The 12,998-nt window shown below is 45.1% G+C and overlaps 1 protein-coding gene across 1 annotated transcript in view; it reads left to right on the top strand.

The window, feature by feature from the left end:
• The first annotated feature begins 610 nt into the window (after positions 1-610).
• The window catches only part of SLC25A33 (solute carrier family 25 member 33), a 32,536-nt gene continuing 20,148 nt past the window's right edge, over positions 611-12,998 (top strand). Inside the window, exon 1 of the mRNA XM_045803607.2 lies at positions 611-877. Within this exon, the coding sequence (XP_045659563.1) occupies positions 822-877 (56 nt within the window). The 5' untranslated portion in view covers positions 611-821. The remainder of the gene's footprint in view (positions 878-12,998) is intronic.

Raw genomic sequence — 12,998 nt, 5'->3', positions numbered from 1 at the left:
CAAGGACATGCAAGTAGAGAAGCAGCTTGACCGTACAAGCTTGGAGCTCAGAAGTCTGGGTCGCAGATGATCAGAAAGGATAGACCAAACGCGTTTTTGCAGAATCATAGAAAAATAAAAAATACACATTATACTAGGGGTCCACGGGGCGGAGGGGGGGGGTCGAGGCTGTTTTGATTATGTGTTTTCCCTAAGCTGGATGTTGAGTACAGAGCTGTGAGATGTAATTTGTAATTTCTACACCCTTTTGCACATGGTATCACAAAAAGTAAACGGAACTAAAAATAGACTAGGAAATGAGAGGCAAGTCCAGGCCCTGGGTCTCCCTAGGTTTTGGCAAGCCGGGTTTCTCCGCATCAGAGCGGGGACCAGGCAGCCTCGGCCGGTTCTCACTCCCGGCGCATTGGCCCAGGTCGGCCCCGCCCAGCCGTGCGCTCGGAGCGGACGCCCGCCCAAACTGCGCAGTCGCCCCGCCCACGTCCGACGCCGGCCAATGGGCGCACGAGATCCGGGCCCACACCCCCGCCGCGTGCCGCCCCGGACTCGCGCAGCCGCGTGACGACACGGCCCGGCCCCCGCCACGTGACAGCCGCGCGCCGGGTTCTGGCTGGTGTTGGGCTCGCGCCGCAGAGGCCGGTGAGGCGCCGGCGGCCACGCCGCGGAGGGCGCAGTGCGAGGGCGCAGGGTGTCGGGGCGCGCGCGTATGGAGGCGGCGCCGGCAGCCGCCTGAGGGCAGCGGGGCGAACAGAGCGGGCCTTGTCGCGCATCCCTCGAGCGACCTCGTGCCCGCGGCACCCGGGGGCGGCGGAGCCGGCGCGGCCATGGCGACGGGCACTCAGCAGAAGGAGAACACGCTGCTTCACCTCTTCGCCGGCGGGTGAGCGTCCCGGGCGGACCCCGCGCCCCCTACCCCGACCCCGCTCTCCCACCCAGCGCCCTCGGGCGCCCCGGCGGCTTACCCGCCCTCCCCTGGGCGGGAGTGCTGGCTCCCGGAGGAGGAGGTCCCTCCGGTGTGAGGAGGCCCCGGGGACACGGGCCTTCCCCTGCCCCGGGCCGCATCCCCCGAGGCTGGTTTTACCCGGCGCCCGCCGCGCCCCCACGCCCATTCTCTCCCGCGGCGTCTCCTGCTTTTTCTCCATTTAAACAATTAGAGGCCGATGTGACGAGTGTCACTCGGGGGCGGTCCTGCCTGGTCACTGTGTCTCGGTCCGCCCCACATCCTCCCAGCTGGCCGCCCTGGTCGTACTGCACTCGGCTGTCCTTCTGCCTGGATTGTGCGTCAGGGCCTCTTTCCGAAGGCCCTGGGCAGTCTCGTGAATGCTGAGGGGGAGGGGGACTTTCTCGGGGTAGCGCAGCGGCGAGTTCAGACAGTCTGGAGGGCTGCGGGTGTTGGACTTCGGCAGGGGCCTGGAAAGCTCTGGCGAACCGTGATGCTGGCCAGCAAGCAACCTGTGGGAGGGCAACTGGGGGACGTGGGGGGTAGGGGATGAGGTCAGGAAGGTGTGTCGAAATGCTTCTCAGTGCGCCTGGGTGGCTCAGTTGGTTGAGCGTCTGCCTTCGGCTCAGGTGGTGATCCCAGAGTCCTAGGATGGAGCCCCGCATCGGGCTGTCTGTTCAGCGGGGAGTCTGCTTCTGCTGCTGCCTGCCTGCTTCTGCACGCTCGCTCCCTCCCTCTGTCTTTCTCTGTCAGATAAGTAAATCTTAAAGAAAAGAAATGCCTCTCACCTGCTAGTGGACGCATCCACCTTAAGATGTGCCCTGTGTTTGAGAGCTGCATTTTTTTGATCATCTTGCACCTGGTATTTTTCAGTGGCGGCAACGCATTTTTAGGGAAGTTGGGCGGTAGGGGGTTTAGGAAGGGAGGTGACTTTTTGTTTCTTGAGAAAATAGTAGTGAAAATGAGTATTAGTAATTTTCTTTTAATACAGCCAGTGGCTTTGGTTCCTTCTGGAGTGTTCCAGGTATTTTGTATTATTTGAGGACCTCACAAGCCTGGCACAGCAATTTTTTTAAGTGTAGGACATTCTGCATAAAATAGAATTTATTCTGGATTATCATCTTGACTTGAGTATTTTAGATGCAGCTTTGACTGAGGTATGTTCTTTATTACAAATGAGTAATGGTTGAGAACTTACCTGCAAAATAACTATGATGAAAGTGTTTGTACTTCCAATTGTAGGTGATCACCCACTCTGTTTCTCCAATCAAAAATTTTGGTGCTTCATACATAGGGAGAATTTCTCATTCATCTCTTCCCTGTCATTCCCTCTTCAGCCTTTCACTTCATCTCCCAGTGTTTCCTGAAAGTCACAGGGGAGGGGGGAGCATTCCTAAATTAATACAGTATATTAATTGGTCATTCTGGGGAGTTGTAAACAAGTTGGCCACGTTAAAGTCATTTCTCAAGCCAAGAAGGGTAACTTAAAAATGATTTTATACTCCATGATTATGATTCCATGTTGTAAGTGAGGTGGGCTTTTAAAAAATTCTTTGTATTCCAGATTAGGAAGAGTTACTTGCTCGGGAGCAGCCTCCGTGCAGCTTGCTGCATAATCCATTGCCCTGTCTTGATGAAATCGCCCTACCCGCCCTTCACAGTGCCCTCTGGCTGCTAATTCTCTACTGAGCAGCAGCCTCTTCACTTGTGATGGAGGAAAACTGCAGTAGCCGGCACCAGTCGCGAGGACTGATTAGAATGTAGAGGGTTTATTAGGTGGTGCCTGAAGCCATTTGTATTTAATAGGTTCCTTCTTCAGCAGCAGCTCAGGATTACTTGCAGATACTCAGGAAGGAAAATAAGTCTTTGAACAGGATGCTTTCCGTACTCTGAAATTGGATCTTGATTCATTCCCAGTAGCCTAGAATATATTACTTCCATTTCTTTTAGGGAAGAGCATTAAAAGGAGCTAAGTATTGAGTGCTTAGTATATCATATAGTTAAAATCAGTAAACCCAGCGGTCCCACCTGGTCCGATGCCAGACGCACTGCTTTGCTCTAAGTAACTAGTTCCCACTGTCGTTATGCTGGCATCTTTCCAGGAAACTGAAATTCACGATCTTTGAAAAGAAGTCAGAGCCCTTTGTTTGTAAATTTGTCACATTTCTCTTGTTTGTTGAATAGCCATTGGAAACTAACATCAAGCAAGTTTTTAATGCTATCACTAATTAATACTGAATAATGATTTTTAGCAGGTGTAAGAGACTTAGGAGTCGTTGAAAATTAATTTTAGAGTCTGGGAAATAAAAACTACACCCAAACAACTCCTAGTCTTTTCAAAATTCTTTAATTTTTTTTTTTTAAAGACTGTTTCTTGGGCTCTTTGCAAAGGCAAAAATACTCCTTTAATCTCTAATAGTCATCTTTTCAACACTGTTACCCATGAAGTGAACTGGAGGAAAAACCACCCACAAACCAACACCTAAAAACACTTTAGAAAAGGTTCTATGCATGTGTGTGTGTACCAAATGTAATTCCATAGCTACTTTTAAAATAGGCTCCTAGTCTTTAAATTGCTTTCTTCTTAGAAGACATTATGGCCTCATGCTAGTGAATTTTCTAAGTATACCTTTAATCAATCCTTGCTGTTCAGTGGTTGCAGTGAAGAAGGCAAACAGTTTCCAAGCCCAGGGACTGGAATGTGGAGTGAGGACATTATACTAGTTTTATGACAGGGCTGCCTGATTTATTCTGATGACATAATTTGTATTTAATCTCGTTTCTGATATCTTGCCAACATACATACGTACCGATGTATTTCTCTGATTACTTCCTTAGGATAAACCGTTAATGGTGTAGTCACTGAGTCAAAACACATTTTTTTTTTAAAGACTTTATTTATTAATTTGACATAGAGAGACAGCCAGCGAGAGAGGGAACACAACCAGGGGGAGTGGGAGAGGAAGAAGCAGGCTCCTAGCGGAGAAGCCTGATGTGGGGCTCGATCCCAGAATGCTGGGATCACGCCCTGAGCCAAAGGCAGACGCTTAACGACTGTGCCAACCAGGCGCCCCTCAAAACACATTTTGAAGGCTTCTGATACCTCCCAGCACTTTCGTAACCAGTTCTTAGGGTGTGTTACTTCTTCACGAGCAAACACCGTTCACTTGATGTTGATTTTTAGTATCTTCAGGGATTCTGCTGTTTTCTTCTTTCTGCCCTCCTGTCCCCAAATCTGGGCAATATTGTTGTCAAAATAAAAAACATACTCAAACTTTTTTGAGTTCCTTTTCTACTGTTTAGGCTCTTTCAGAGAGGCACTGAAATCCTCTGAAGTGGCCCTTCTGGGACTAGACCTTATGTCTGTTAAGAAAAATTCTTTAAACTTTCCTTCTCAAATGTCTCGGGGTTCTGGTAGTCCATGTAGTGTTAGTGACGCCCTTCACCTGCTGCACAGTAGTGACAGCCGGGTGACAATTTAGTAGACTTGCTCAGCACCTGAAGGAGCTGGGCTAAGCTGGACTGGAGTTGAAGGTGGACACATGGATTATATGCTTTTGTGCTATTTCTGTGGCATGATTTTTTTCTTTTGTCATCAAATATACTCACATAGCTTTTAAAATGTATTTTATTGGGAACATGGTATGTCTTTAAGGTTTAAAATACATAATCCAAGATATTTTCAAGATTCAGTGTTTCGTGCCCTCCCCCCATTATGGACACCTATCACCTGGTACACTTCTGTACGGTGCTTGTCTCTGCAGATGTAATCTGTGTCAGCTAATGGTTACTTTGGGAGTGTTAGTCCTATGTCCATGTATTGGCCAGGGGAGCAAGGCAGAGAAGATGCAAGGCTTAACTGAAATGCTTTAAGAAATTTTGGTAAGACAAGTATAGTATGCACATAATATTTTATATAGGGCTTATGTATATCAAGAATCTAAGTTGACTTTTATTTCATCGGTGTATTTTTTATATGTGACAACCATTTTTAAATGCTGTGTGATGTTTGTATGAAAGAGTCCCGCCAGCAGTAAGCTTCCTATAATAGCGGCCATGTCTGTTTTCATCACTGGTACATCTTAAGTACAGTGTTACACTTGTTACAGATGCTTAAACAATACTTGTTTAATGATTAACTAAGTGAATAAAAGGTAGTGTGTGTCTTATCTGGGCCTTTAGATTTATGTGGCCTGTTAAATTGTCCCAAATAAAGAGAAGCGGTACTTTGATTATTTATGAATTGTGAACATGGGTCTACATGAAGATTTGCTGAAACTATTGGCATAAGGTAACATTATTTTGGATTTGTGTGTTTGTGAAAAATAATGATTCTCTTCAGGTTTGGAAAGTACTATAGGGTTTCTTTATTCATTTGTAGGTTGGTATTTAAATTTTCTTTCTAAATGAGGTAGAATATAGGAAATAGAATCTAAAAGGTAATTAGCTGCATAGAAACTAGGCATTTTGCTTTGGCTGTGTAAATACAGAATTTGCATAATCAAAATCTTCTAAGCCCTATGCCAGGTATTCAAATAAGGCATTTCAGAAAATTATAAAGAGGCACTAGTGTTTTCAAGTAGTGACTGTAGAGTTAGAAGATGAAAGGGGGAATTACTGAAAACTCCATGGATTGGGATCACAGGTTGACTCACAGTATCATTTGTTGGTGGAATCCATGTTGTAGTTACGTGGAAGTTGTGCATCTGGAAAACAGTTTACCACCAACTGGGGATCAATTACAATAAAGAGCACATCGGTCTTGGCCTTAGTGCCGAAGATGAGTGAGTGTATATATAGAAAACAGATTCTTGTTGACAACATCCAGTTTTTGAAAGGTGTCCTTGTTACTTGACACTGAGTTAAAAGGCAAAAATCTGTGTGCACAATGAAAAGTTTTTGTGTCTCTGGTCACATAAAGATAAGAAATCCAAGTCTGTATGTTGTAGTAGTGGTAGTCTAGCTTTGTTCTCCTGTAAACTGGAGGAGAGGAGCCTAATCCATTGGGGTAGGGGGCATATCAAGTAAGGCTTAGGTGGGTAAAAAGAAAAGGTTAAATCCATGTTTATGTACTAAACACATGACTTCAATTCTGGGCAGAAGGAATGAGAGAGGGGGGGGCATTCAGGAATAAGTATTAAGAGTGGGAAAAGGCACAGAAAAATCCAGGTAATAGATTTTTTTAGAAAATTGGGCAAATAGATTTCAGAGAGCGACTCTTAGACCGCTCCCAGACATGTAATTTAATGGCTTGCTGTTCATGGTCTTTCTGCTACTCTGTTCAAACCCTTTCCATGGTTTCACTGAGTGGACTACCCCACAGAGAGTTCTCTCTGAACTTCCGGCATCCGTGGTTAGAGCAGCATTGCCTTAGGAGCAAAATTACATTAACATCCAGGGAGCTTTCTCAGAGCTGTTGGAAACAAAGCTTACTAGTATCATGAGTCCTAGCTACTTTTGGAAGATTATTGATAATAGTAAAATTCTGTAAGTGCTTTCTTGGAGAGTGAGGGTGTAAATTTTTTTTATTGACTAAGCTTATTTAGGAGGCTTTCGTTTGTAAGTAATACAGACTCAACTTCCAACTGGCTTATTGGCACATATACCTAACTTCTAGAGAGAGAACAGGCTCTGGTGAGGACTTATTTAAATGGCTCAGCAGTGTTACTGTGGGACCCCTTATTGATTCCCATGTTCCAGAAATATCTGCATGATTCCAAGATTAGTCCCTGCATAGATATAGAATGGCTTCCAGCAGCTCCTAGTGTTTCTCCACCATTGAAAAGTCTTACGCTTAATCTGATTGGACCGACTTGGACATGCGCCCATCTCTAAACCGGTCACTGCTCCCGGGAGATTATGCTATTTATTTTGGGCTGAATCACGTGCCCATCTCTGAACAGATGACATGGCAACATCGATGGTATTATGCTGATTAAATGAGTCAGGGCTAAAACTAGAAATGGGTTCAAAATTATCCAAACTATATGACTTAAGAAATTTGGGTCTTGTTAAGACAGAGGAGGAGGGGAATGGATGCTGGGGAGGCAACTCGCAGTGCCCTCCACATTGGTTGTACTGCCTTCAAATAGATTGTCTGTTCTATTGCTCTAGAACAGAGGTTCTCAACCTTGGCCAGATAAGTGTTTGGGGGAGGGGCAGGGTATTACTGTGTGGTTTCCTGTGCATCCCGTGTACCATGTTCAGCAGCAACCCTGGTCTCTACCCACTAGATGCTAGTACTTTCTCTCCCAATAGCAATAACCAAAAATGTCTCCAGACATTACCAAATGTCATCGGGGTTGAGGCCTAACTGCCACAGTTGAGAACTACTGGTCTAGAGTAGTGCTGTGCAGACTTTGATCACACAGTCCTATGATTAAAGTGTTTATGCATATCGGCTTATATGTATGTTTATATTACCTAATTCATTTTATTTATAGTAAAGCATATACACAAAATAGAAGTTAGAATGAAGGGGGGGTAAACAGAAGGGGGAATAAACCACGAAAGACTATGGACTCTGGGAAAAAAACTGAGGGCTTCAGAGGGGAGGGGGCTGGGGGATTGGGATAGGCCGGTGATGGGTATTAAGGAGGGCACGTATTGCATGGAGCACTGGGTGTTATACACGAACAATGAATCATGGAACACGACATCAAAAACTAAGGATGTACTGTATGGTAACTAACATAACATAATAAAAAATTTAAAAAAATAGAAATTAAATGGTAGAGCTTATAAATGAGTTGAAATTTTATTTTTTTCTGTAATTTTCCCCCCTCTATCCAGTATTCCATTGCACACACTTAAGAATATATTCCCCACTTTGGAGACACGTGGTCTGAAATACTGGTATCCAGTCAGACTTGCTTTCCCAGCAACGTGATGCCAACACTGTCACCATGAATTGGATGTTGGTTGGGACTTTTCCTGTTGGCCGTGCACTGGCTGCTGTGGCCCTTAGCTGAACCAAGAAGACTCTACCCTAAGATATAGGTGGCAGAATCTGTCTGACTGCCATTGACTGCTTCACCCCAGCCTGTATATACAGAGCAGACGGGTTATAGTTGTCAGCACTGTGGCACGTGGAGTATTGAGAGAAGGGTTTGCTGTCACTATCCCGTACCCTGTTCCCAGTCTACCGGTCTGGGCTGTAGATTAAAGGACCTTGCAAGGATGAAAGACTGGTACCTGGGAGGCTGCTGCATTAGCCCACGCCAGGTGGATGAGAAGGAGCTGGGTGGTGTGCTTAGGACAGACATGGGGGTGACTTGCCACCAAGTGCCAATTTTGCTGCCTCCTGACGGACATAGAATACTCTAGTGGGCCCATTGGTTTGGTGTCAAGGAGTATGGGGACCAGAGGAAGGAAGGACACCTAGTGCTGTCCGCAGGGTTCCCAGGCAAGTGAGGCTGAAAGGAAATTGCAGGATGGACTGCTGATGGGACCAGTATGGGGGTTCCCAGTGAGCTTGAACACCACTCCAACAAGGCTTGCACACCACCTACACTGAAATCATAACATTTGCCAAGGCTGTTCATAGAACACAGAGCCAGGTGGACCCACAGCAAGACAGAAGCCAATTACATAAGACCACTTCACTCCTCTGTGTCCTCATGCCTGGAGAACCCTTAAAAGAAGGGAAGAAAAAGAGCAGACCAAGACCCCTCAAGCCATACTTCTAGCTGGCAGTGCTGGAGGGAAGTTTTGAATGAGATTTGAGATTGAAGTTTTAGAGCGGCCTGAATTTGAAGACCTGGAAGTTACCAGAAATCTGTCTTTAGTGTCATTGCTAAGAAAGGGGGAATTCAGTAGAGGACAACCGAATAGCAGAGATGGGGGAGGACTGGCAGACAGAGCTAATGTCTTTTTCGGAATTGAGACTCACAAAAAGCTTAGTTAATAACTACTGCCCAGAGTCACGGTGGACAGGGCTTTATCTGAGCTGAGTGACCACGGTAAGGAGCCAAGCTAATGACGAGGGTGGTTTTTGTATCAAAGAACTGAGAATTGACGGTAACGTTTTTCTACAAACAATCTAATTTGTTAGGATCACAAGTGGTTTGGACCCAGCGTGATTAAGTATTTTTAGAAAAACTTGGAAAGCCAATTCAGAGAAGTCCATATTTCTGTTCATACTCCCAGACTGATGAACGTCTTATACATGCTGGTTTATGGAGAAAGAAAAAACAGTTGAGCTGAAAGATACTTTAAAAATTCTGCTGTGGGACGCCTGGGTGGCTCAGCTGGTTAAGTGTCTGCCTTAGGCCATGATCCCGGGGTCCTGGGATCAAGTCCTGCATCAGGCTCCCTGCTCAGCGGGGAGCCTACTTCTCCCTCTGCCTGGTGCTCCTTCTGTGTGTGTGCTCTCTCTCTCTGACAAAAATAAAGTCTTTAAAAGTAAATAAATAAATAAAAATTCTGCTATGAAATGTTTTAAATTTCAGGAAGAATTTTGTCTAGAAGTTTTAGTTCAGTTATCAGAACTTCTTTCCTTCTAATCGGGTATTTTAGTGACAATGTATCCAACATAGCTTAATAACTTAAAGTATTTTTTAACGAATTGAAAAATGATTTAAAATGACTGAAAATCGTTGCTTGTTTCTCATCTAGGTTTTCTAGTAGGTAGGGAGGGGCTCGCCTGCTGACGAGTTACTTCTTACACTGGTTACGGTTGGCCGTGTTTTCCCCGTTTTGTCATTTCTTGTAACACTGACGCAGCAGCACTGTGTCTTGTATAAGAGGTGCCTGAGAGTGCCTTAGTTTGTCCCCTGGTGAGTGGTCTAGAAGGCCAGCCGAGACTTTTCACCACCACCGCTCCTGCCATGGGCCCAGGGTATAACATACACGCAGGTGCGTGGTAGTAAGTGTGGTCTGCCAGCCTCAAAGAGCTCACTGACTTGCTGTCAGTAGGGCACTTGCTTTGTGGGGCAAGCATACCGTCCAGTGGGTCATCCTTTGATCAGTGGCATGGATTTGGTTGATGGTTGGCCAGAGTGAGGAATGTAACTGACATGGGGACAAAGCAAAGGTGGTTGACCTATGTCATGTTTGAACTTGTTGACTTTCTTATGAAAGACTACCCAGAAGTTCTGTTCTTCATCAGCAGTGTGGAATCATGTTATTGAACATAAATAAATTTCAGATACTTTTTTTAATCTTACTCTGGAGTGTGTGAGTTTTCCAGTGTTTTTAAATATTAAACCTTTTAAGCACATGGTTATTTTTCTAATAGGTAAGGGTAATTTATTTCACGTGAATGGACATGAGTTAGTTAATTTTTACCTTTTTTTTTTAAACACTCTCCACTACGTCCCATTTTCTTTAAACATATTCTAGTGCTTAGCAAATTATACAGACTAGTCATCAGTTAGGCTCACAAATTTTCCTTGGTGCAGAAGAACACAGAGATTTGTTTGTTTATTTATTAAGATTTTATTTATTTGAGAGAGCAAGAGTGCACATGAGCTGGGGAGAGGAAGAAGCAGACTCCCCACTGAGCAGGGAGCCCCACTCAGCTTGATTCCAGGACCTTGGGATCATGACCTGAGCTGAAGGCAGATGCTTAACTGACTGAGCCACCCAGGCACCCCAAACACCGTTTTAGAGGCCTGTTGTCAAACCAGCAATTTGTCAAGTAGAGTGTGAATGTAAGTAGTCTGAATTAGCTAACAAAACTATCTGTCCATCATCCTCCCAAAGAGTATAGTGGGAAGAACATTGGATTTGGGTCTCGATTTAGCCACTTAGTCACTTTGTGACTTTGAGAAAGTGTATGACCTCATTGAGACCAGGGTTCCCCATCTAAAAAGTAAAGACAGATCTACTGGCAAAATCCTTGAGGGTTGAACGGTAGTTGTCCGATACACATCAGGTCCTTCCTGCCATTCTCCCGTCCCATTCTGTTTGTGATCCCCACAGTTGCTTTTGTGGTTGATGGGCTTTGGCCCACAGTTCAGAAAACACTGTGCTATGTAAACAGTTCAATTTACGGTGTATTATCATGATTTTAAGGCACGTTCGCCTAAGTAGTCAAAAATTTTTTTCTCTCCACCCTCCCCCAGGGTGTACATTTCATTCTCTCTCTCTGACATTCATACTCCTCATGGTATATTGGGGGTGCATAATAGCTCCTACCCCATAGGATTGTCGGAGGATCGAATGCCTGTCATAAAATAATCATTGGCAGCAATGCTGTTATTTAAACTGACAGCTTCCAGCTCTTAGTTATCATTATTTTACTTGCTCTATGGAACTTCGGGCTCCTGATTCGAAAATACTCCGTGGAGTTTTACTTCATCCCTTACTTCAGGGTGTGTGCTGGGTGCTAGATTCACTTCCAGATTTCCAGCATGTTCTCTGTGTCTGCCAGCGCCTGTCCTTTCCTGTTGTTAACCGTTTCCCAATCACAGGTGCTGGTGCTTATCATTTTTATTGAGCCACCTGTTTGCCAGGTGCTGTTCTCTCTAAGTGCAAGAGTATGCGACTACACAGCCCCTCCCTCCATGGAACTCCCGGGTAGGGGAGCCTATGACAGAAGGCAGAGTGTATGTGCTCTTCTCTTTTCTTTTCTTTTCTTTTCTTTTCTTTTCTTTTCTTTTCTTTTCTTTTCTTTTCCTTTCCTTTCCTTTCCTTTCCTTTCCTTTCCTTTCCTTTCCTTTCCTTTCCTTTCCTTTCTTTTCAAGGATTGTATTTTATTTGACAGAGCACAAGGTGGGGGAGCAGCAAAGGGAGAAGCAGGGAGCCAGATGTGGGACTTGATCCCGGGACCCTGGGATCATGACCTGAGCCAAGGGCAGATGCTTTACTGACTGAGCCACCCAGGCGACCCAAGAGAGTATGCTATTTTCATTAGATCCCTGAAAGACATTGTCCTTCAAATCCCAATTTAATAATTCCTTCGATTAGCAAATGCTGTTTGTGCACTTGCAAGTGCTGATGTCAGGGATATAAAGAGTAAGACACAGGTCCTTATCATCAGTGTTTTCCAAAGAGTAAAACATTTAGTGGTGGTGGTGGGATGGTTTTAGATGGTACCCGACATTGTTAATTACAACTAGTCCATCAAACATGCAATTTCATGGATATTATTGTTTAAGAAAAGATGAGGGGTGCCTGGGTGGCTTAGTCAGTGGACTGTCCGACTCTTGATCTCAGCTTAGGTCTTGTTTTGTTTTTAAGATGTATTTATTTATTTGAGAGAGAGAGCATGCACAAACATTTGAGAGCCCGGGGGTGGGGTTGTGGGGGGACGGGAGAGGGAATCTCAAACAGACTCCACACTGAGCGTGGAGCTGGACGCGGGGCTCAGTCTCACAGCCGGAGCTGAAACCAAGAGTCAGACGATGAACTGTGCCAGTCAGCTAGGTCTTGATCTCAGGGGTCCTGAGTTCAAGACCCACACTGGGCTCCATGCTGGGCTTGGAGCCTACTCAGAAAAAAGAGAAAAAAAGATGAAAGTGGGTATTTTAGGATAAATAAGTGGGTTGTCTTGAGTAAAAATATTTAAATTTTTAATTCAGGTGATATTTTGACATGAACAAATTGTAAAGTGTGGTTAGGGGAAACCCTGATCCAGGGAGACTGAGGGACGCTTGAGGACTTCATCCTTAAAAGGAGCTTTAGCTTAATTTTCAGTGGAGTCCAAATTAATCATATTTTGATAGAAGTCTGTGTTGTACTGAACATTGATTTCTCAAAATAGCATTACCTGAGTAACTTTTGACTGTGCAAAGATGTATTGTCTAGAATATTCACTGCAGGGGCGCCTGGGCGGCTCAGTCAGTGAAGTGGCTGTCTTCCGCACAGGTCATGATCCCAGGGTTCTGGGATGAGTCCCACATCGGGCTCCTTGCTCAGTGGGGAGCCTGCATCTCCCTCTGCACCACCACCCCCGACAAATAAATAAAAATCTTTTAAAAAAACAATATTCACTGCAGCGTGGCAGCAGAGTTGGAAATGGCTAACCGTACTGATGGGTTAAAACGGTAGACCTTCGGCACAGAGTACCGGTGTGTGGCCATCCCAGAGGGTACTGTAGGTGTAGCTGCGGCCACAG

Source organism: Ursus americanus, chromosome 33 (genome assembly GCF_024610735.1).
Source record: "Ursus americanus isolate L20-20 chromosome 33, mUrsAme1.1.p, whole genome shotgun sequence".
In the NCBI taxonomy this organism is placed as follows: Eukaryota; Metazoa; Chordata; class Mammalia; order Carnivora; family Ursidae; genus Ursus; species Ursus americanus.
Note: the sequence above shows the minus strand (reverse complement) of the source record. Positions and strands in the feature narration are given on the sequence as shown.